Consider the following 24,448-nt stretch of genomic DNA (forward strand, 5'->3'; position numbering starts at 1 on the left):
TTGTCCATTTGGTCCCTGTCAAATCCAAGGGGGAAGCTCACACTTCACAGCATGGCATCCTTGGCTTTGGGTATGTGACCATTGCCTGGCTGCCCAAACACCTCTCCTGTTCTTCCCCACCCCAGTTTTAGCTGTCCTCCATTTCCATATGCTTCTTTGGGCTCCTGGGCCTTGCACCCACCATTCCATTAGCTTGGAGCCCTTCTCCACCTTCCCAGGCTCTCTCCTTTTCTGACTGAGATCCCAAGACAGGGTTAGGTGTGCCTATTCTGGGGCCATTATCATTCCAGAGTTGAAGTTCTTTCTTAGAGAACCTATCACCAGGAAGCCAATAGCCCCTGGACCTCTTGAATATTCATTAAGTTGAATTCTCTTTTCTGTCTTTGATAAAAAAAGAAACATAAAAATATCTTGTAGGACTCCAGCAAGTTTGCAAAGATTGGGATGAGATGAATGCAAATAATTCAGGAATCACACACACACACACACACACACACACACACACACACACAGGTTAAAGCAAACTTATAATTATCTATCCTGAAAAAAGTTTTACTGAAGGGTTAGTCTTACAGAGAGGTCACATCAGTAGCTGTATACCTAGTGTGGCCTAGAGAAACACTTACCCAGGGACCCCCTCTGTGAGCTTCAGTGCCTGATATTTCACAATTAGAGATTTATTTCTTAGGCTCCTCACGTGTGTATTCTCTTAAAATATTAGTATTCTCTAGAGAAGGTAACAACTCAACAGTAATCAATTTACCTTACCTTTTCCTGACTATAAGATGAAAGGAAAGATAATAGGAGGGCACAGAACTCTGAGGGGGAGGAGTATCAGTAGGAGAAAATAGGACAGCAAGGGGAAAAAATGCAGCTTCATGCTTTTTTCTAGAATTGCCCCCTGAGGCATACTTTATGTTTGTCTACAAATAGATTAGGCATTAATATCTGAAAAGCGATGACTCATTTTACTGATGGTAGAGAAAGAGAAAAGAGGTTGAATTTTTAGAGGAAGTTGGTCATAGAATTACTATAACTTACTTTCAAAGGGGAGACTTATTTGCAATCCTGAAATAAAAGATATTTAAAAGTAGGCTTGGTTCTGCTGAAATATTCTTTTATGATTGGAGACAGAAGATTTGATAGATGATCTCTAAAATTCCCCGTGATTCTCTGGAAATGAAATCACGGGTAAATCATGTGAAACAAGCGTATCATTGTAATGGATCTCTTTGCTATATCGTGGGCCTTGTTACTCTATGAAAATTACCTCGATAAAGTTGATTATGACAGATGGCTGTGCTATCCAGCTGGACAAACCTATTAAGGAAGAGGAATCAGATATGAAATAAAGGATCACTTTATTCAGATTTGCCAATCTGTGCTGGGGTCAGTTTTCTTAACATGCTCTGATTGAGAATGTGCTAAGTCACATATAAATTATGATAATCTATAATGCAAAAAAAGCAGCAGATAATTTTGACCTCAAGTGTATTCCATTCTGATTTAGCTGCATTTATTTAATGTGGTGGAGAGATTTGGCAAGTAGCTGATGAACCAAATCACCATAAATAGCTAAATCCCGCCCCTTCCCCTTTCCTCAAGCTCCCACCCCACAACAATGTGCCAGAAATGAGGACTAATTTTCAGGATGATTTTCAACTTCTACTTCTCCAAAGTCCTTACTGGGATTTGCATGGATGGCTGTAAACCAAAATGGCCAGAGTTGTCCGAATATCTGTCAAGCAGGAGTCCCCATCTTAGGTGCCATTAAATAGGTCCCTAGCTCATGGTCAGTGCTCAGAACCTGAATTTGAAAAGAGAGTGAAGCCTGTGACCCTTCACAAGGTTACCCTTGTTGGTACTTCCTTTAAGTTCATAAAACAAAATTTTTCCATTTGCAGCCTCTTTTTGAAGTGGTTTGCTCCTTAATAAATGCCCTGCTTCGTGTAGGTGCGAGCCCAAACACCAGATACAACTCTATAGCTGCTGAATCACGTTTGGTGAGCATAGCATTTTAGGATTCCACCTCAGCTTTTCAAAAGAGATTTGAAAAGAAAAAGAAAAGATCGTATGTTTGTGAACTCAAGAAAAAAAAAATCACAGGAGGCCAAAATTCCATATTTTATTCTACAGGGAATCCTTGAACCCCAGTCAGCTTCTAACAGGTCTGATCTCCTCCTTCAGCCAGCAGCGCGAGCTAAAATAATAGTCTTTTGTTGACTCAAGCTAGACACAATGAGGTCTGTGAGCTTTCATGCCTCCTTAACAGCCTTTACCATGTGGGAGATTTTCAGAAGGAGGAGACGGGAACAGTCAAAAGTGGAGTTATGGCTCAGCAGAAATGACTGTGCCAATTAGCAACATTCACATTATGGTTTGGGGCTGCTTCTGTTGTAAGGTTTGGGCCACGGTAACTTTTCTCCTAATCAATTTCGAAGCAAAAACTGCTCAGCTTCCTTGGTGCTGGGTGGTGACAGCATTCTGGATCCCTAAGTGTGTGCGTGCTTGTTCTTACTGTGTTTGCACTTGGTCTGAAGCCAGCAGTTGCCAGTTCACTACTAATTATAACTCGCTGCTTCTCAATGCAAAGAGCGTGTCTTTGAGTTGGGGAGAATTCTGACTTACAAGAAAGAGGCCCCTGTTGTATTTCAAACACAAACTTCCCAAAGAGACTTCTCTTTTTTTTTTTTTTTTAATTTTTTTTTTTAACATTTATTTATTTTTGAGACAGAGAGAGACAGAGCATGAACGGGGGAGGGGCAGAGAGAGAGGGAGACACAGAATCGGAAGCAGGCTCCAGGCTCTGAGCCATCAGCCCAGAGCCCGACGCGGGGCTCGAACTCACGGACTGTGAGATCGTGACCTGAGCTGAAGTCGGACACTTAACCGACTGAGCCACCCAGGCGCCCCCCAAAGAGACTTCTCTTTACCTCACATAAAACCTGGTTTTATTTTTATTTTTGCCACTTTGCTTTTTCCCTTGCATTTTCCTTAGGCATTTGTTCATTCATGACCAACTCTAGAATTTCTGTTTCCGGGTAAGAGCTAAACACCTACATAGAGTAGTAACCTAATAATCAATAACTTGGACAACAGCTGCAAATAAGATCAGTTGTGATATTCTGCCTTTATCTGCCCAGTGCCAGATTCAATTCTTAAAGAAGAATTTAGTGGCACAGATTAGTGTATCTTTCCATCCTGTACAATGTAGCATCAAAATGTTTTTTTCTTTAATTTTCATTATTTTTTAAATTTTTTAATGCTTATTTATTTTTGAGAGAGAGACAGACAGACAGACAGAGCATGAGCTGGGGAGGGGCAGAGAGAGAGACGGAGACACAACGTCCAAAGCAGGCTCCAAGCTATCAGCATAGAGCCTGGTGCAGGGCTTGAACCCACGAACCAAGATATCGTGACCTGAGCCAAAGTTGGACGCTCACCTGACTGAGCCACCCAGGTGCCCCTATCGTCAAAATGTTTTAAGATGGTGTTTGCTCCAGGGGGAGAGTTTTCTTTATGTAAGACAATTTAACCACTTTTTACTTCTTTTTATCTTTTTTACACTTGGTTTTTCTGTAAAGATAAAGGATGGGGGAAGAAGGAAGTTGCTGAGGGCTCACTGATAAAAATATTTTTGATAAATTTTGCCTTTAATAGACAGAGCCCTTGGGCTTCCCATTTGCTTCATCCTTTTAAAAAAGAAACATCACTAACGCAACAATAAATTATGTATATGTAAAAAATAAAAAAGTCAGTATAACAAAGGTGTTTTATTCCTGCTCTTTTATGACTTGGTAGAAAATCACCCTGGGATTATTTTAATGCTATGATGATACGATACATGATGATACAGTGTATGATGATGTACTGACGTATATAAGTGAATTTTAAACCTTATGCCATCCCGCTCATCGTTGCAGAGATAACCCAGTTTGGATACCATGACCGTCCTCCTCCTCCTCCTCGTCTGGGACTTTGTGTCCCAGAGGCACCAGCCCCCACTGCCTCTTAGTCAGCCTTGCCCGTGTGCATTGTTTCAGGTGTCCACTGTGACAGCGTGTGTGCTGAGGGACGCTGGGGCCCCAACTGCTCTCTGCCCTGCTACTGCAAAAATGGGGCTTCGTGCTCCCCAGATGATGGCATCTGTGAGTGCGCGCCAGGGTTCCGAGGCACCACGTGTCAGAGAAGTAAGTGTCTCAGTACGTGGAAAGGTCTGCCTTCCCTTCTCAGGTACCGTGTGCAGAATTATTATCTCTGTCCCACACCTCAGTTCATGGCGCTGTTCTGTTGCAGTGGAGTGGGGAGGAGACTGTAATAGGTCTCTGTCCCTTGTGGAGCTGTCCTTGATAGCACTGCCTGAAGAGCTTTATTCGTTCCAACCTCCATGACGAGCCTAACAGATGGGGCTTTGGCCTTTCCTTCTCAGTAATGATTTCAATGCCTCATTGGCATCGTCGTCAGGATACGTTTCTTGATCCTGCCTTAAATCTTGCAAATGGTGTTCCAGAAATCCATTGACCTGTAAATATTTGATTCAGCAATTTTGGCATTGGCCTTACCTCAATTACCAGAAGTCAACATCAGCCAAACCTTGCGGCGAATCATACATCTTGCTAGTAGTCTCACAGCCAGTGCTGTGGGGAAAATAGAATTGCAGAGTTAAAAATGGAGGCCGTTGACATTGGTTAATGGGATTTTTAAGAGAGGAGGGGATCCATAAGATTTTACGAAATCTTTTAGTAAATGTAATCAAGAAAAGAATATATGGCTCTAAGACACATTATCCTTATTTTTAGATGACTTTTTTCTTTTTTCAGTGAAGGCTCTATGCATTTGTCTTGCGTTTAAATCCAAGTAATGTCTTGAGAAGAACCTAATTATGTAGCATTTTGCTTGCTCACTTCTCAATCACAGTCATTAATCTGGACCACGTTGAGGAGGAACAATCTTTTAATTCAGACTATAGATCTGTTTATTGCCAGTAATGAGTCTTAAAGAAAAAAGGATCAAGACATGGCTTGAGAGTATTTATTTGTCCTTATTAGATTTTAGAATTTTATTTCCTTTCATTTATTTGTTCAACAAAAATTCTTCAAGCCCCTGTTGTGTGCCAGGCCCCAGGTTAATTGGGACCATAAATGAGAAAATAAAGAGGACAGAGACATTTGCCTGCCCTCCAGCAATTCAGTTTAATGGTTTCTTTTCATTATTAAGGACTACCCTTCTTCCTTTGGTGCTTGTTTTAGACTTGGAAAATTCTCAGTATCGTTAAACAAAAAAATTTTTTTTGCCCCAAACTTCAACTAGATCCTGATGTGGAATTTGAGAGGAATACGTCTCAGGAAAGATAACTGTTGATTTCCATTCTATTTTCAGTCTGCTCCCCCGGTTTTTATGGGCATCGCTGCAGCCAGACGTGTCCACAGTGTGTGCACAGCAGTGGGCCCTGTCACCACATCACAGGCCTGTGCGACTGCTTGCCTGGCTTCACAGGTGCTCTCTGCAATGAAGGTAAGTAAGGCGCACGGTGTCTGGGGGGAGGTGCGCGGTGCCGGGCAAGCCCCGTGCAATCTGTCCTCAGGCTTCCTCTCAGGCTTCCCCGAGGACGTTTTCAGCCACCAGCTATCAATGCCTTCTGGGATGCCCTTTCTGCAGCTTCTGCAGAAATGACTTTGGAAAAGCTGGCTTGCCACCCCGGCAGAATCTCTCTACTCTCTGAGCTGTGCTGCTCTTCGGTTTTAATTGGAAACAGCATCCCATGAAAAATCAATATCAGGGAGGGTTTGGACTCCCTGAGCAAGAAGCCATGAAGTCAGATTTCCAGAAATGTGATGATGTCTCCTCGTTTGTGATGCCTTAATGAGAATGTTGGGCTTCGTGTGTTTCTAAAAATGAGCCCATTCCAGATGACGGGGTGCTGTTGAGTGGAGGCAGCTACTAAATGGGCAGCTGGGCTGATGGCTTTCAAAGTTGTTTTCTGTCCCAAGACTCTAGAGTTCCATGCGATGAGATGTAATTGTGCGTTACTGACCTAAAACTTATTCACAGTGTGTCCCAGCGGCAGATTTGGGAAAAACTGTGCAGGGGTTTGTACCTGTACCAACAATGGAACCTGTAACCCCATTGACAGATCTTGTCAGTGTTACCCGGGTTGGATTGGCAGTGACTGCTCTCAACGTAAGTCTTATTTAGGAACAACCATTGATCTTCATTGGTTTTCAAATTCTTTGGGACTAAAGTAAGAGTGTTTATATAATTAAGAAATAATATATGAATAATTATGATATACATTATTTTAATTTTTAAATGGCTGTTTCCCCCACTAAGAGCTCTATGCAGTGTTCCTATGTTAAATCCAAATAAGGTCTTGCAAAGAGCCTAAATGGGTAGCATGCTTATTCACTTTTCAGTAACTCTTAATCTGTAAAATGAGGGTATTGGGCTCAGAAAATCCATTCTAAGTTTAATTTCAGACCTTGAACGTCACCTATCATTTTTCCCTTGTTCTTGGGCAACTTATGGTGCACACGATTTCAGGAGAATTTTTTTTTCTATTTTTTACTTACTTCAGACTTACTATCTTCATTGGGCCATATTCCCTACTGGGTAACCAAATAAAAATTATAGATGGTCCTGCTTTGTTTTCCTCCGATTTTATTGAGAAATAATTAACATACATCACTGTATACTCTTAAGGTAAACAGCATGATGGTTTGATCTCTTTTTGTTTTGAAATGATCAGCTGGTTCTGCTAAGACCCATCTTCTCATGTAGATACAATGGTTGTCCTCATTTTAAGCAGGTTTATTCCTTAAAGTTTTTTTTAAATGTTTATTTATTTTTGAGAGAGAGAGAGAGACAGAGTGTGAGCGGGGGAGGGTCAGAAAGAGAGAGAGAGACACAGAATCCAAAGCAGGCTTCAGGCTCCGAGCTGTCAGCACAGAGCCCAATGCGGGGCTCGAACCCATCAACCCCTGGGATCATGACCTGAGACGAAGTTGGACGCTTAACCGACTGAGCCACCCAGGTGCCCCAAAGCAGGTTTATTCTTGAAGCATTAGTATAAATGAAAAGGTTTTCTGTGTGTTTTTTTGTTTGTTTTTGGTAAATCAAATCGTTTTACCCCATAATATGATATTTCACAGATACTTTATCTGAAGCTCTTTTTGCTCTTAAATGGACAGTGACCCTCCAATGATTTCCTTTTATTATTTTCTGCTTCATCCAATTAAGAATTTTCATGATTAAACCAATTCTTACGTATAATTTACACCTTAAACTTTAAACAAATCTCTAGTGACAACTTTGGAGCAGAGCGACTGGTGTGTGACTTATGTGACACCAGATCCCTTAGTTTTTCTTAGTCCTATCATTTTGTCCATCTTATCTCTGCTTAAATGTTCTCTCCTTGGGGAAGCCTTCCCTGAGGGAGCGGCTCTGGTGAGCGATGTCTTGCAATACAAGGAGCACATGATGCCCAACGTCACATGATCACAACTGAGCCAATGGTTCTTGAAATGCGCTTTGATATACAGGTGCTTTGGATTATAAGCATGTTTCTGGAGTGAATTATGCTTGCAAAACAAGGTTTTACTGTATAAGGTTTCAAAGGGCGGTCTGGACCTTGCCTGGTCCTCTGCTATCTCTTCTGTGTCTAGAACAGTGCTGGGCACATAGGAGCTCAGTGTGCATTTGTTAGGCAAGTAAATCTATGAACTGTAGATGCTTTTTGTTCTGCCTGCCTCACTCCGCAGTCTGTCCATGAATACAGTGGCAGTAATGATGGTTGCCGTTGCAGTCAATGTTGCCATCTGGGTATTAGTCAGTCTGGGAGCACCGTGCTTTCTTAGTCCTGATGCACACCACTAACCTTCCATATGCAAGGAGATGGGCAGCAGGACGGAGTTCCCTCTGCTGGGTGCTGGTCTCCGGGCTCTAACCGAACTCTCCATGCGTGCTGTGGTTTCAGCTTGTCCGCCTGCCCACTGGGGCCCGAACTGCATCCACACGTGCAACTGTCACAACGGGGCCTTCTGCAGCGCCTATGATGGGGAATGTAAATGCACTCCCGGCTGGACGGGGCTGTACTGCACTCAGAGTAAGTGACAAGCCTTCCGAGACTCACCAAGGGAGCCACACCCAAGGGGGATGGGACCAAGCCTCGCCCTTTGCATGCACGAACTGAGCTCACCCAGGGTTCCTGGCGTGGGAGTGTTGGTTCATCTCCCCCGTGACCACTAGACGTCTAACTGCCTCTGTGTGGTTATGAGCTGTCACGTTCCAAGTTTTCTGTCTGTATGTCATTGCAGGACACCGAAGTGGAGCAGTGCTGTATGTGATGGTGTGCAGTTTCTTTCCTCACTCTCCTTTGACCAGACCCTATGTATAAGCACCAAACTCCCTATCATTTATCAATACATGTATCTTTGTACAGACATATGTACACATTTTTGTAGTATGTGATTCCTTTTATTTTTTTTTAATGTTTTTATTTATTTTTAGAGAGAGAGAGTGTGAAAGGGGATGGGGCAGAGAGGGAGAGGGGGGACAGAGGATCCAAAGCCGGCTCCGTGCTGACAGCCTAGAGCCCCCATGCAGGGCTCGAACCCACAATCTGTGAGATCATGACCTGAGCCGAAGTCAGACTTCCACCGCTTGAGCCGCCCAGACATCCCTGTGATTCCTTTTATATGAAGATCAAGAACAAACAAATTGATCTGTTAGGATTATCTACTGGGAAGGTGCATGAAGGGTGATGAAAATGTTCTATATAATGGTTCAAACTGGGGTGGTGGTTACATGGATGTCCACCCTGTCATTTATTCCAACAGCACAAAGGTTGGGTTAAGTGACTGTGGCTAGAAAGGCAGTGAAGATCACAAGCCTTGCTCCCCGACGTAATGTGTGCTCTTGGAGAAGAGTGTGTTCCGTGGTTCTCAAGCTTAAGTGAGCGTCAGAGTCACCCAGGTGGCATGACAAACACAGACTGCTGGCCCCACTCCCAGAGTGTCTGATTCACTAGGTCTGGGGTGGGACCTGAGAATTCATATTGCTGACAACTTTCCACATGGTGATGCCAGTCTGGGATCATGCTTCAAGAACCACTCATTCTTTTTTCCATTTTATATCACATAGTGCCCCAACCATTTCTTCTTCTGTGAGGTTTTTACCATCAGAGGATATAATGTGCAAAGTAGTCCACAGCTCAGCACTGTCAGGGAGAAAAAAGACTATTCTCTATCTTCTTGCCTTCAAATGAATAAAGGAGACAGCACGGGAAAGCACGAATGATGGTTACCAATAATAGTATACACTTGGTTTCAGTTTATTTATTTATTTTGAGAAAGAAAGAGAGCACAAGCAGGGAAAGTGCAGAGAGAGAGAGGGAGAGAGAGAATCCCAAGCAGCTCCATGCTCCGTGCTGAGCCTGACACAAGGCTCGATCCCACAAATGAGATCATGACCTGAGCGGAAATCGAGAGTCAGATGCTTGACTGATTGAGCCCGCCATGTGCCCCAATAATATATCATTTTATTCTTTTTTTAATCATAATATGAAATTTTAAATCCCAGAAATGAGCTGAGAAGGGAAAATAGGTCAGAAATTAGGCAATTCTTGGGGTGCCCGGCTGGCTCAGTCATTCAAGCATGTGACTCTTGATCTCAGAGTCTTTTTTTTAAATATGAAATTTATCGTTAAATTGGTTTCCATACAACACCCAATGCTCATCCCAACAGGTGCCCTCCTCAATGCCCATGACCTACTTTCCCCTCCCTCTTACCCCCATCAACCCTGTTTATTCTCAGTTTTTAAGAGTCTCTTATGGTTTGCTTCCTTCACTCTCTGACTTTTTTTTTCCTTCCCCTCACCCATGGGTTTCTGTTAAGTTTCTCAGGATCCACATAAGAGTGAAAACACATGGTATCTGTCTTTCTCTATATAACTTATTTCACTTAGCATAACACTTTCCAGTTCCATCCACGTTGCTACAAAGGGCCATATTTCTTTCTTTCTCATTGCCAAGTAGTATTCCATTGTATATATAAACCACAACTTCTTTATCCATTCGTCAGTTGATGGACATTTAGGCTCTTTCCACAATTTGGCTATTGTTGAGAGTGCTGCTATAAACATTGGGGTACAAGTGTCCCTAGGCATCAGCACTCCCGTATCCCTTGGGTAAATTCCTAGCAGTGCTATTGCTGGGTCGTAAGGTAGACATATTTTTAATTTTTTGAGGAACCTCCACACTGTTTTCCAGAGCGGCTGCACCAGTTTGCATTCCCACCAACAGTGCAAGAGGGTTCCCGTTTCTCCACATCCTCTCCAGCATCTATAATCTCCTGATTTGTTCATTTTGGCCACTCTGACTGGCGTGAGGTGATATCTGAGTGTGGTTTTGATTTGTATTTCCCTGACGAGGAGCGACGTTGAGCATCTTTTCATGTGCCTGTTGGCCATCTGGATGTCTTCTTTAGAGAAGTGTCTATTCATGTCTTCTGCCCATTTCTTCACTGGATTATTTGTTTTTCAGGTGTGGAGTTTGGTGAGTTCTTTATAGATTTTGGATACTAGCCCTTTGTCCGATATGTCATTTGCAAATATCTTTTCCCATTCCGTCGGTTGCCTTTTAGTTTTGTTGGTTGTTTCCTTTGCTGTGCAGAAGCTTTTTATCTTCATGAGGTCCCAATAGTTCATTTTTGCTTTTAATTCCCTTGCCTTTGGGGAATGTGTCAAGTAAGAAATTGCTGCGGCTGAGGTCAGAGAGGTCTTTTCCTGCTTTCTCCTCTAGGGTTTTGATGGTTTCCTGTCTCACATTCAGGTCCTTTATCCATTTTGAGTTGATTTTTGTGAATGGTGTGAGAAAGTGGTCTAGTTTCAACCTTCTGCATGTTGCTGTCCAGTTCTCCCAGCACCATTTGTTAAAGAGACCGTCTTTTTTCCATTGGATGTTCTTTCCTGCTTTGTCAAAGATTAGTTGGCCATACGTTTGTGGGTCTAGTTCTGGGGTTTCTATTCTATTCCATTGGTCTGTGTGTCTGCTTTTGTGCCAATACCATGCTGTCTTGATGATTACAGCTTTGTAGTAGAGGCTAAAGTCTGGGATTGTGATGCCTCGCTCTTTTTCAATATTACTTTGGCTATTCGGGGTCTTTTGTGGTTCCATACAAATTTTAGGATTGCTTGTTCTAGCTTCGAGAAGAATGCTGGTGCAATTTTGATTGGGATTGTGTTGAATGTGCAGATTGCTTTGGGTAGTACTGAAATTTCAACAATATTTATTCTCCCAATCGATGAGCACCCAGAAATCCCAGAAATGAGATGAGAAAGAAAAATAGGTCAGAAATTAGGCAATTCTTGGGGTGCCTGTCTGGCTCAGTCATTAAAGCTTATGACTCTTGATCTCAGAGTCTTAAGTTGAAGCCCAATGTTGGGTGTAAAGGTCACTTAAAAATAAAATCTTAAAAAAAAAATTAGGTGGGCACTCAGTGACTCAGTCAGTTAAGCATCCGACTTCGGCTCAGGTCATGATCTTGTGGTTCTTGAGTTTGAGCCCTGCATCGGGCTCTGTGCTGACAACTCAGAGCCTGGAGGCTACTTTGGATTCTGTGTCTCCCTCTCTCTCTGCCCCTTCCCTGCTCATCTCTCTCTCTCTCAACAATAAATAAACATTAAAAAATGTAATGAAACAATTGGGCATCGCTTGTTTAACACTAATTAGAAAACTGGAGAATAGGCTGAACATGTGTTTTGAAACTTCCTGGAAGTGGGTATAAACCTTGAGCCATTGTTCAAAAGGGAGCATTGGCAAGTAGAGATCTTGTCTCAGGCATATTCTGCCAAGATTATATATATAGAAAGTTTTTCAGCTACTTAGAGAAAATTACTTACACATTACTGTTTATCATTCCAATATTAGGGTCTACTTTAATCCGAGGACCTTTTTAAATGGACATAGCACAAGAAAGTGGGAAGGACATGGGGTCTGGAGCCAGACTTGCCTGAGTTTGCTGGCTGTGTGACTTAGGGCGTGTAGGGCTGAACTCCCTGCTCTAGGTAGGGATACCCATCCCTGTGTGTCTGCACTGCGGTGAAGATTCAGTGAGAGGATGCATGCAAAGCATCTGGCATCGATTAGGTGCTAAATAAATATATGGCAATGGCAGTTGTCATTGCATGCTGGCATCTGTGCTCTGCCTCTGTTTCTTGGAAGTTGAACTTTGCTTAAAACCTCCATTAGAAAAAGAGAAAATAAAAATCCACATGGGATACTTAGAAGTAGCCATACAAGCAGCCTGTATTGAACGTTTTGTTGTGCCAGAGAGCCCACACCCTTGCTGGGCAGCTGCTGGCCCAGGACAGCCCATGGGGCTTATGTGTGTCCTCAGCCAAGAGGTCTGGGTCTGGAAAATCATACAGCAGTGTTAGGTTTATGGATTTTTTTTTTTTTTTACAAAGCACCTATGAAGTGCTGGGGTTTTGTTTGTTTGTTTGTTTGTTTGTTTTTGAGTTTAACATTCTACTCTACATCTTTGGTGAAGGAGATGTTATCTAAGTCAGTAACGGATACGGTGGACAGGGCTAGCCGCAGACTGAGAGACGTTCTGTGCTGTAAGTAAAAGCATATGGGTAATTTTAATATATAATACCCATTTCAGTCCATGGCATTTGAGTCCAGGAGTCTAGTAGTTCAGGGAAAGAATGCAAGGAATTGCCCCCATACTTCCGCGGGGTTGGTGGCGTGCTTTGTCAGAAGATACTAGTCTTGTCTCCAGGAGCACCAGGTATGGAACCATTCTGCCTCCCGCTCATGAATTATGACCTCCTTGCACGCGCCCCATCTTGGGACTTCAAAGAAGCCTTTGTGACGAGCTGAGATCTGCATTACTGTCTTTATTCACTCTCCAGTGGCTAAGAACCTTTCAGGTTTAAACACAAACAGTGGGAAGCAAGAGCTGTGTTTTTCCTCAGCAGCCTCTGACTCTGCTGTCCTTCCCTCCTGCACAGGATGTCCTCTGGGTTTTTACGGAAAGGACTGTGCGTTGATATGCCAGTGTCAAAATGGAGCTGACTGTGACCACATCTCTGGACAGTGTACATGCCGGACCGGGTTCATGGGGAAGCGCTGTGAACAGAGTAAGTACGGGAGGGTGACCCGTCTGGTTGGTATTTTCCCCTAGAATCAGTTTTCCTACATGCCTGAACAATATGAAGGCAGGACCTGCATCTGTCAAGTTGTTTGAATGGATGGCTGGTCACTTACCAGCACTGTTGACTGTTACCGTCAACCCTCCCAGAGAGCTGGCCACCTCGGGGTCCTTGCTGGCTGTCTTTCCCCCTAAACTTCTTCTGGGTAAGTAATCAGTGCTCTGGGTGGAGGGGGTGTGGCTCCAAGGAGGAAGACAGAATTCAGGTTTTCCATCTGTTCACCCTGGCTCTCTCTAACTCTCCTGCTTATTTTTGGAACGTGGCTGCTCAAGGGCGTTACGAGCCAGTCAGAGTCAGAGCCCGGGTCCACACTGGAGGAGAATGCATTCTCTGGGGCCAGGCTGAGTGCACAAAAGGCAGGTAGGGGCTCCCAGCCCCTCAGTGGGTGTGGAATGAGGTCCATACAAACGTTGCCCCCCTTCCGACAACCTTTGCTAGATAGTATTTTTCTACTGTTTCCCCTAGCAACTGTGCATCTCGGTCTTTACAACGTTCAAGACAATATATCGCCTTAAAATTTTTTGCTGTAAAAATCCCACTCCAGAAGAATATGCTCTGTTGGAATTACGCAGCCTTTTTTGCCATTTCTGCCGCTACAGCTACGCGTCTGCAGGGTATAAGAAAATTAGGTTTAGATTGAATATTTCAAAGTAGTCTCTTGTTACTTTCCTCTGTGACTTTCATTCAATATTCAGAATGAATAAATAGGGTCTTAGAGCTGTAATGGGGTTCAGTCTTTTATCATAGATGACAAGAAAGGGACAGGAGCGTTCTTGCTTACCAGAGAGGGCGCTCTTGGCAAGGACGCAGCAAAGATTACAGGGCTGTGGGAGCATTATGGCCGGAAAGGCAGATCAGCAGGACGGGGCTTTGGCAATAAACCATCGCCTTCCCTCTACCCCAGCAGCACCTCACAGCACCCCTGGAATATCCAGGTCGTCTCAGTCTTGTGTACTAAACCCTTGAGTTATTTTTGCATGTCTTCCTGTATAGTAAATATAACAGGAGTGACCTCCAGGAATCAGCCTGGAAATGGATGTCCCAATTTTAGTTTTTTACTGCTATTCATTTCATCCTGAAACACGTACTGAGTCACACGGTTTCCTGCATACCCCTTGTGTGTGTAAATAGTGTGTGTGTGTGTGTGTGTGTGTGTGTGTATGTGTGTGCGTGTGTGTGTGTGTGTGTGTGTGTGCATAAATGTCTAAACATATGTGCACATACCTAGAATCAGAACAGACTCTAAAATGACTTTCCCTTGAATGCCAGACCGGTTATGGTTCTTATTAAATAAAAGCTGCTTAAGTGCTTCCGTGATTACTTTGAACATCAAATTAAAATATCCCTATTTTTGGAGAACTCTCCTGGTGCTCTTTTGTAAACAGAAACACTGTGACAGAGAATTCCAATAATAATAGAACATTGCCCCCTGCTGCTCACTTTACAGAAAACATCAGTATTTGGTGATGATTTTTAGATTTGACTCTTCTTTGAAATTCACACCCAACTCTTATGAAGAGTACATCATAAAAACATCAGTATTTTCGTCTCTCAGGCTTCAACTTGCACATCCAAATTTTGAGCCATTCTATGGCAAATGAAGTTCTTACCTAGAAAATTAACAAGACTTGCCCTTCCCTTGTCCCTGTTCCCAGCTAATCCGAGTCGGAATGCGCCACTTGGAAGATCCCCGAGTCGTCGGGAACGTGCTCACGTTCTCAAGGATGCCATCTCTTGTCCATACTCTTTAGTGTTTTATCTCACAGTTTTGCCCGGCGGGGTCATCTCAGGTTGCCCTTGCTCACGATCTTCATCAGTTCTGTTGGGTTCTGCAGACTCTCAACTTACCCATCAGGGAAGTGGGTACATAGAAGCTGCAGGAGTCAGGAGCTGTGGCAAGGAGCTCAGTGTCTGGCCTTGTGCCACGTGGCCCCGAATCCCATGTGGCAGGGAATCCTGGCCAGCTCTAGGACTTCCAGGGTGGGTCTGCCTGCGTAAGGATCCCCCGGAAGGGCTGCCCTTGAGACACAGAGGATCATATAGTAAGAGACAGCCTTGCCCCACATCCCGAAAGCTGGACAGCTTATGTTGGATTTTCATCTCCTTCTCAGAATGCCCTGCAGGAACATATGGCTATGGCTGTCGCCAGATATGTGACTGCCTGAACAACTCCACCTGCGACCATATCACTGGGACCTGTTACTGCAGCCCAGGCTGGAAGGGGGCGCGATGCGATCAAGGTAAGGATACTAGTAAAGGGTCCTACTGCCTTGAACTGTGTAACCACCATGTACCAGGCAACATGAAGTATTTGCACCTCCACTGCAAGGTGTAGCTGGTTGTTTAGTTGCCAGATGGATGCCTCATTGCTGCTGTCCTACGGGTGAGGAAGGTAAGGCTCAGAGAGGTTGAGTCATTTGCCCAACGTGACGTAGCTAATATCGAATACATAGCTATATGTACGTCAGGGCTTAGATGCCACGTTTGTCTGATTCCAAAGCTCAGGAACTTCCCGCTGTGCCTACGAATGTTTTCACCTTTACTGAGATATAACTAACCCATAAAAAGCAATGCATGTATACCATTATATTATGTGTATATATGTATATATATATAAATATATATGTATATACACACATATATACATACGTACACGATGTATATATGTACAGCATGCAGTATATATATAACCTGATACAATCTGACAAACATATATACCCATGAGACCACAACCACAATAAAGATCATGAATACATCCCTCCCCCGCCCCCCACCCCCTTCCAAATGTTACCTCATGCCCTTCTCTGCCACCACTGCTCCCGGGGCCCCAGGCAACCACTGATGTAACTACAGATGGGTTTGTATTGTTTAGAATTTCATGTAAGTAGAATCACACTGTACTCTTTCTTGTCTGCTTTTGTTTGCTCTGCAAAATTATTCTGAGGTTGAACCACGTTGCTGTGTGAATCCATACTTCTGTTTTTTTTATTGCCGAACAGTATTCCTCTGCATGGATATATCATCGTTTGTTTACTGATCCACCCGGAGATGGACATTTGGATTGTTTCCAGTTTTTGCTATTATAGATAAAGCTATTATGAACAATAATGTGTCAAGCCTTTGTATGGATACGTACTTCCATTTCTCTTGGATAAACTTATAGGTGTAGAATGATCGGCTCATATGACATATGACAGGCATATGTTTACCTTTTTAAGAAGCTTGTGCCTATGGTTTTTAACAAGGGTGGATCACAGTAACCTGAGAATGGTCATATATGTAGTCCTACTTGGGCAATTCTGATTCTGGAACGGATGGGGCCTTTGAGACAGTTCTTGGGGTACCTGGGTGGCTCAGTCAGTTAAGTGTCCGACTCTTGATTTCAGCTCAGGTCATGATCTCCGCGTCGTGGGATTGAGCCCTGTATCAGGCTGTGCACTAAGAGTGGAGCCTGCTTAAGATTCTCTCTCTCCCTCTCCTTCTGCCCCTCCTCTGCTCATGCATTCTCTCTCTCTCTCTCTCTCTCTCTCTCTCTCTCAAAAAAAAAAAAAAAAGAAAATGAAAATAAAAAAAAGAGAAAGTTCTTCTGATGGTTCTAAAGCGTGGCCACCAGAGAGCTCCTGAAATGTGTGACTCTGCTTCAGAGGGTAACAACCACATGGGCTCTAGGGGGCTTTGGAAAATTCATACGGTGTTGTGGGGCAGCCATCTTAAAACGTACACTCTGTATGTATTCCTGTTTCATTCTCTTTCATTAAGTAACTTTTGCATGTTCATGAATTATATTTGTCTGTCGTGACAACAAGACGTTCTGTTCCACAGTCACATCATCAGGACACATGCATTGTGATCACAATGCACACTGCTGTATGTTTCAGGGCACGCTGTCTAATAAGGAGGTCTAATGCTTAGAATCATGAGGTCACAGGGACGTTTGAGCTGGAAGCACCTTCTGGGCGGCCAGGTGCCTTGTTTGTAGATGGTGAAACTGTAGCCTTCAGTGCCTAAAGGAAAGTTCAGGATATCTGGATCAGTTTTTTAGATGCCCGGTTTCTTGACTCCCACTTCAGAGCTTTCCTGTCCCCATTGGATGGAACACGAGGAGAAATTATATAAAGCTAAAGTTTAAATATTAACGAGTAAGGTTTTAAGGTGATGGCATCAGCTATTATTGAAACAGACCTTTCTGTCACAAAAAAAAATATCACTATATGGAACAATACAACTTGGGGGAAAGAGTCCATTGAAATTAGGATAAGGCAGACCCTCATCTTGAAGTAGATTTTTGATGGAGTTATCCTTGGAAGGAAAATTATTCCTAGAAATGTTGAAGATAGGGGCGCGTATATGGCTCAGTTGGTTAAGTGTCTGACTCCTGATTTTGGTTCCAGTCATGATCTCACAGTTCATGAGATTGAGCCCCACATTGGGCTCCATGCTGAGTATGGATCCTGCTTAAGATTCTCTCTTTCCCTTTCCTTTTGCTGCTCTTCCCTGCTTGCACACGCTCTTGTGGGGGGGGGGAGGCAGGGGGTGCACCTGTGCACCTGCTCTCAAAAAGAATTTAAAAAAGAGAAATACTTGGACTCCTGGGTGGCTTAGTTGATTAAGTGACTTCAACTCAGGTCATGATCTTGTGGTTCGAGCCCTGTGTCGGGCTCTGTGCTAACAGCTCAGAGGCTGGAGCCTTCATCGGATTCTGTGTCTCCCTCTCTCTCTGCCCCTCCCTGTCTTATTCTCTCTCTGTCTCTCTCTCTCTCAAAGCTGAATAAACATTAAAAAAAAAAAAAAGAAATGCTGAGGATAGACATAGACCTAAAATTAAGGTTAGGCAGTTGAGACATTTAGGAGTTAGCCCTTCATAAGCTTACTACTGCATAATAAATAAAGCATGGTAAAAACTAGATAAATCGTTACCACCAATGAATTCTGCCTCTGGTCTAAGCATTTAATCTGCAGTGTGTGGGAAGCTCCCAAACCCTAGTGTAGAGTCTTTGGGTTCAGGAAATCTGGTCTCATTTTTGAGGCTTAGAGCAGCCTTGTTCTGGGCACAGACAAACCAAGAGCATCTGCAAATGAAGAATGTTTGATTTTCCTTCCTGCTGTTTCCAAAGGTTTCCGAATTAACATTTCACTAACTGAACATACCCAGTCATTGGCACGGTGAGACAATTTTGCAAATAGAGTGCAAACATTCATCTGGCAGGTTGTTGTCCTTGCTCAGATCTCTTCTTTTCCTTTGGCCAGCTGGTGTTATCATCGTTGGAAATCTGAACAGCTTGAGCAGGACCAGCACGGCTCTCCCTGCCGATTCCTATCAGATCGGGGCCATCATCGGCATCATCATCCTGGTGCTGGTTGTTCTCTTCCTCCTCGCGCTGTTCGTTATTTATAGACAGAAGCAGAAGGGAAAGGAATCGAGCATGCCAGCAGTTACCTACACCCCTGCTCTCAGGGTCATGAATGCAGACTATGCCATTTCAGGTAAGACTGGTCCCTAGAGCCATCCTATTCCTTGAAAAGTAAGGTTTCATCCTGGTTCTCTGAAACTGGGTGTTTGGCTGTGCCATCCATTGTTGCTGTCCATCAGCCTGGAGGAAAGTGTATGTTGGGAAAACATCCCTTGTTACAGATGTGTTTTATATGTTGACAGGAGCAGAATGACCACCGTTGTCTTCTAGGAGGGTTTTGAAATTGAATTCATTATGAGATTGCTTTAAAGTTTTTTAATATTTGCTTATTTTTGAAAGAGAGAGAGAGCGCGCGCAAGTAGGGGAGTGGCAGAGAGAGAGGGAGACACAGAATTCGAAGCTGTCAGCACAGAGCCTGGTATGAGGATTGAACTCACAAACCGCGAGATCATGACCTGAGCCGAAGCCCGCTGCTTAACCGACTGAGCCACCGAGGCATCCCTGAGGTTGCTTTAGACTTAGGGAATTTCAACCTGGTGGCAGCTTTCCTGGGCATCTAAGCTTTTGCCATATGTCGGGGATAGGAAGTGGAGAGAAGGAGGTGTCCATAATTTTGGCAAAGTCATGGAGCAGGTCTTCTGTCTCTGGCCTTGGGTTCTTAACACAGTGCCTTCTAACCTGTCCCTGGGCCCATACACATCATTAACTGCATAGCAACCAAGTTATATAAGAAACAGTTTTGTGGGATTAGCAAGAACCAAAGCCGTTCATTAAGAACACTCCTTAGAATCTCTCTGTCACACGTCCCCATAAAGGTAGATTTTTAGTGACCTGGTCATTCATCAGAAGTAACCACATAAACTTGAACCCTTAAATATTTATTATTTTGGGCAATTATTGCAGGATTTCAGGTGGGTCACATGTCTATAAATACACTGATTCTGGGGGGAATACACAAAGCAGCTGATTTACTTAATAGTGTATTTCTAGCAAAGAATATTACGGCAAGAGCTTAAGTGTCTTAAAAAAAAAAAAAGAGGAAAGTTACAACAGGATTAGTTTCAAAGCAATGGCTTTCCAGGTGTATAAGCCTCAAAGCAAAGAGGACTTGTCTGAGGACCCGTGCACACTTTTTTGGGAGGCAGGTAGGAGGGCAGACACCTGCTGCTTCTAGAAGCTTTGCTGAGTATGCTAGGCAGGAGGGGATTCTGCCCAATCTGTGATTTGGAAGTGGTACCAATATTCATACTTATTATTTTGCCTTCTTTTTACCTGCACAGATTTAGAAGAGCCTGTCACCTTAACCGTTTCCTTCTCTTCTTACAGAAACCCTTCCCCACAGCAACAGCGGAAATGCTAACAGTCATTACTTCACCAACCCCAGCTACCACACGCTTACCCAGTGCGCCACATCTCCACACGTCAACAACAGAGACAGGATGACCATCGCAAAGGTGAGAGGAAATGGCTCCAGGTCGCCGAAGGTGGGTAGGGGGGCGAGGAAAGGAACGGGCATATAGGGGAGAGCTGCCGTTTCCCAGATGGGGTTCTAGGAGCTTGATATCTCTTATCTCGTTGGTTCCTCCCAACAGTCTTGCGGGTGCGTATTAGAATCCCAAGTTTACGGGTAAAAAACACAAGCCTTGGGGATTTTAAGTCACTGCAAAACACAGCTTCCTAGTTGCTGAGGGAGGCAGCTGCAGGATGAGTCATGGTCCCCGGTCTCCTTGTCTCCAATTTGCGCTGTTTCCGTTGCACCTCTTTGGAAAAACGTTTCTCATACTGCATGAGGTTTCCAAGGATGTCTCAGAGCAGGCCTAAGCAGACTCCATCCTGGGCCTTTGCTTTTGTCTTTTCTGACCACGTCTCTTCTAATGCCCTTTGGGGGCCCCCTGCACTTTCCTAACAAAAACAGCAACCACATGCCTTTATTTGGGTTCAACCACATGAGATTTCTTTTTTGTAGGTCACAAATGATCAAATAGCAACAAACTATGTGCCAAGCATTTCTAATCATTTTAGAAATATAAATTCATTTAATCTTCATACCAACTCTATGAATCAAGAGTGATTTTTATCCTCATGTTATATAGATGCACAGAGAGGTTGGATACCCAGGCTTCTCCTCTTGTGTCACTCACCTCACCCCAGTCTCTTCTAGATTGCTCCGAAATCCCAAACATTTCTTCCTTCTGAGTGCCCCAAATTATATTTCCTGTCTCCATTGTCTTTTTAAAAAAATATTTATTTATTTATTTATTTATCTATTGAGAGAGAGAGAGAGAACAAGGGAGGGGCAGAGAGAGAGAGAAGAAGAGAATCCCAAGCAGGCTCCACGCTGTCAGTGCAGAGCCTGATGCAGGGCTCAATCTCAGGAACCATGAGATGATGACCCAAGCCCGAATCAAGAGCTGGACGCTTAACCAACTGAGCCACCCAGGTGCTCCTCCAATCCCGATCGTCTGATTCCAGCTCTCTGCTGGAAGAAAAACCAAGGTAGTTAAGTTAATCCAGTTGCAATTACATTAATGCAGCTGGCTTTTAACTACAGTGCCTGATAGGTAGATAGTACTTCACCTTCCCGGGAGACTTCCATGTGCATCTTGCCATCTGTTCACCTACATTTTCAGAGAAGGAGGCAAAGTACCTAATCTCCTCCTCGTATTTATAGCTAAGAAAACTGCTCGGGGTCACCAGTGACTCATACAAAATCATGCAGTGTTTTGCGGGAGAGCTCAAACCCAGAGTTTGGTGTTTTCACTTCAAAGTTCTTTGCATGTTAACCCAAGTAAAGTCTAATGGGAACAGGGCGACTAAGTGAAATGACGAACTTGAAGCCATAGGGGGTTTAGTTAGGGCCAAGAGACACGTACTCCTGCTGCCCTCTGCGGCCTGCCCGGTGGTCACCTCTGCCCCTCTGTGCAGGGTGGAGGTGCTTTTCCTCACTGGAAAAGCAGCCCTCGATTTCTGCCACGGACATGCTTTCCCCAGATCGGCAACACTGTGCTGTGCTACGCTGTATTCTCTTTTGACGCCGTTTACGGTTTATGTTTTTAACAGTCAAAGAACAACCAGCTGTTTGTGAATCTGAAAAATGTGAATCCCGGGAAGAGAGGCCCTGTGGCGGACTGCACGGGGACGCTGCCGGCAGATTGGAAACACGGCGGCTACCTCAACGAGCTTGGCAAGTTCTCCCCGTGTCCGTCCTCAGCAGGCTCCTTCATCTTTTAGTCACCTCAGATAGTCACAGATTGATGATCTGCCAAAGCGATTTATTGCAAACATGCCTAAAGGAGCAGAATGATAGAATTATACCGAATGCCTGTTTGGGCATTGCTGTCCTAGGTGCTTTATTCATCCAACAAACATTTATTAAGGTCCTGGTATGTGCCAGGGATTGATACAAAGAGACAAGAATCCCTGGCTGCGTATAGCTCCCATTCTAACTCCACATGTGTTAACTTACGTCATTCTGACAAGTATGTACTGTTGGTAAGTACGTTCTGTTACCATCACCATCGTGTCCATGCGGCGGTTGAGAAACTGAGTCACAAAGAGGTTAAGTAACTTGAGAAAAGTCTCAAAGCCTATTAAATGGTGGCGCTGGGATTTTAATCCTGTCAGGGTGGTACCAGGCTATGTGTTCCTCTTCGCTCTCTTTTACCATGGGCCACCCACACTTGAGAACCCCTTCCCTTTAGGTGAAGAAATGAAACTGTCAACAGGAGTACAGTAAGCCAGTGCTTCTCAAACATTTTGGAATAGGACCCCTTCACACTCTTAAAAGTTATCAAGAACCCCAAAGACCTTCTGTCAGTATGGGTTATATCTTTTGATATTCACCATATTCCAAATTAAAACGGAGACCATTTAAAGTAGTTATTTATTTGCTTGTAATAGATGTCATCTCATTTCATGATAACATAAAACATTTTTATGAAAAAGTCACTACATTTTCTAAAACAAAAACAAATTAGTGAGAAGAGTGGCACTGCTCTACCTTTTTTTTATAAATCTCTTTAACATCTGGCTCAGTAGAGGATAGATTCTCGTATCTGCTTCCGCATTCAGTCAGTGGTGATCCCACACTTGGTGCAGCTCTTGAAAAACCACTATGCATTTGAGAGAGAATGAGAGAGAAACAGGAAAATAATGTCATTGTGCTATTATGAGAATAGTTTTGATCTCGTGGCCCTGCCGAAAAGGGGGTAGGGCTTCCTAGACCACTCTTAAAGAGCTGCTGTGATTCCCCAATGAAAGAAAAGTGCCATTGCCAAGCTGTTGCACCTCATTTTCAAGGAGGTGCTTGATGATACCATAATGGATGTGTGCATTGCCTTGTGGGTAATGAACCCTTTCTTTTGTATTTATTTGATGGTGGGGCTTCCAGAAAACCCAGTTAAATTTGCATTTCAGAGCAGCAACAAATATTTTTGGTATAAGTATATCCCAAATGTTGTAAGAGACATACTTACCCTAAAAATAATTTGTTGTTTCTCTGAAATTCACATGTAACTGTCCTTCCTGTGTTTTTATTTGCTGCATCTGACAACACTCCTGGGTGGTCCTTTCCATGCATCTTGTTTTATAGAGCAATAAACTGGTCACCAAAGAGAGGTTAACTCTCTTATCATCCAAGATTTCATAGAGGAATGAGGTAAAGCCAGGTCTCAAAGTTGGTCTTCCAACTACTCCTCCACTGTTCTTTCTGTGAAGCCCTTATATGTCAAATCACCTGAGCTGGATGTAGGAACCAATCTTTAAGGGCTCTGGAATCACTTATTACTATTGAAATGAAAATGTTAAAGTAGGAAAATGAGTACAAATTCTTTACTTTTATTTATATTCTACATGAACATTATCAAGTAGCTGTGTATTTCTGAACATAGTTGAATTATTTATATACCAGATTCACACTATATGTATTGGTTAAATCATTTAACATCACAGAGGTTTTGTTTTATAAATTTTTTGTAATGTTTATGTTTGTGAGAGAGGGAGAGAGAGTGGAGGAGGGCAGAGAGAGAGGGAGACATAGAATCCGAAGCAGGCTTCAGGTTCTGAGCTGTCAGCACAGAGCCTGACTTGGGGCTCCAACTCACAAGCCGTGAATCATGACCTGAGCTGAAGTCAGACATTTAACCAACGAGCCACCCAGGCACCCCGAGATTTTTTTTTTAAGTCTAAATTACATTAGTAATGTAGCTCAAAGAAATACATGAATTGGTATTAATAAAGTACTACCTGGCACTAATGAGAGAAAAGTTCTCTTATTCCACCTAGACCTGCTACCCATGGTCCTGACTCTAGAACACAGTCACTACAGTGGTCACAGATAAACTTCTCTGCCCACGGAACGGATTGTTAAAAGTATAAAATCTTCATTGGAAATTCTGGATCTCTTTCATGTGTTCCTGTCTATGTCCTTTACAGTTGTTGCACAGAAAAAGTCTGCCCTTACCAAGAACAGGATAAGGCACACTATGGATGATAAACTGAGTAGGTGATTTGAATGATGGAAAAGTTGTTGTGATATTGTGTGAAAGAGGCCTGAACTTGACACAAAAGCCCTGAGATTGATTCCTACTTCTGTGATAGGGCGCTGGGCTAATCGCTCCACTGCAGCTGATCTCTTCATTGTGACTTAGGGATAGTGATCCTGTTGTGGCTCCTTGAATGAATTAGATTAAGGTAGGCTTTTGAAAGCATCTATCCAGGAACTGAGACATGGGGGAGTTTATGAGAACACCCGCCTGCTCCCTTGCTAAAACAGCACCCAGAGAGAACTTGGCAGGGGCGCTGGTCTAACAGTGCCACTCTTGTT

The 24,448-nt window shown here is 43.5% G+C and overlaps 1 protein-coding gene across 4 annotated transcripts in view; it reads left to right on the forward strand.

The window, feature by feature from the left end:
* Positions 1–24,448, forward strand: part of MEGF10 (multiple EGF like domains 10) — a 182,796-nt gene that overhangs the window by 152,954 nt on the left and 5,394 nt on the right. For all 4 annotated transcript variants that reach the window (XM_007087800.2, XM_042983110.1, XM_042983122.1 and 1 more), the window contains 9 exons: positions 4,044–4,190; positions 5,380–5,514; positions 6,052–6,180; positions 7,973–8,101; positions 13,013–13,141; positions 15,325–15,453; positions 18,461–18,697; positions 19,951–20,078; positions 21,685–21,808. In XM_007087800.2, the coding sequence (XP_007087862.1) occupies positions 4,044–4,190; positions 5,380–5,514; positions 6,052–6,180; positions 7,973–8,101; positions 13,013–13,141; positions 15,325–15,453; positions 18,461–18,697; positions 19,951–20,078; positions 21,685–21,808 (1,287 nt within the window). The remainder of the gene's footprint in view (positions 1–4,043; positions 4,191–5,379; positions 5,515–6,051; positions 6,181–7,972; positions 8,102–13,012; positions 13,142–15,324; positions 15,454–18,460; positions 18,698–19,950; positions 20,079–21,684; positions 21,809–24,448) is intronic.

The sequence above is a fragment of the Panthera tigris genome, chromosome A1, assembly GCF_018350195.1.
Source record: "Panthera tigris isolate Pti1 chromosome A1, P.tigris_Pti1_mat1.1, whole genome shotgun sequence".
Classification (NCBI taxonomy): Eukaryota; Metazoa; Chordata; class Mammalia; order Carnivora; family Felidae; genus Panthera; species Panthera tigris.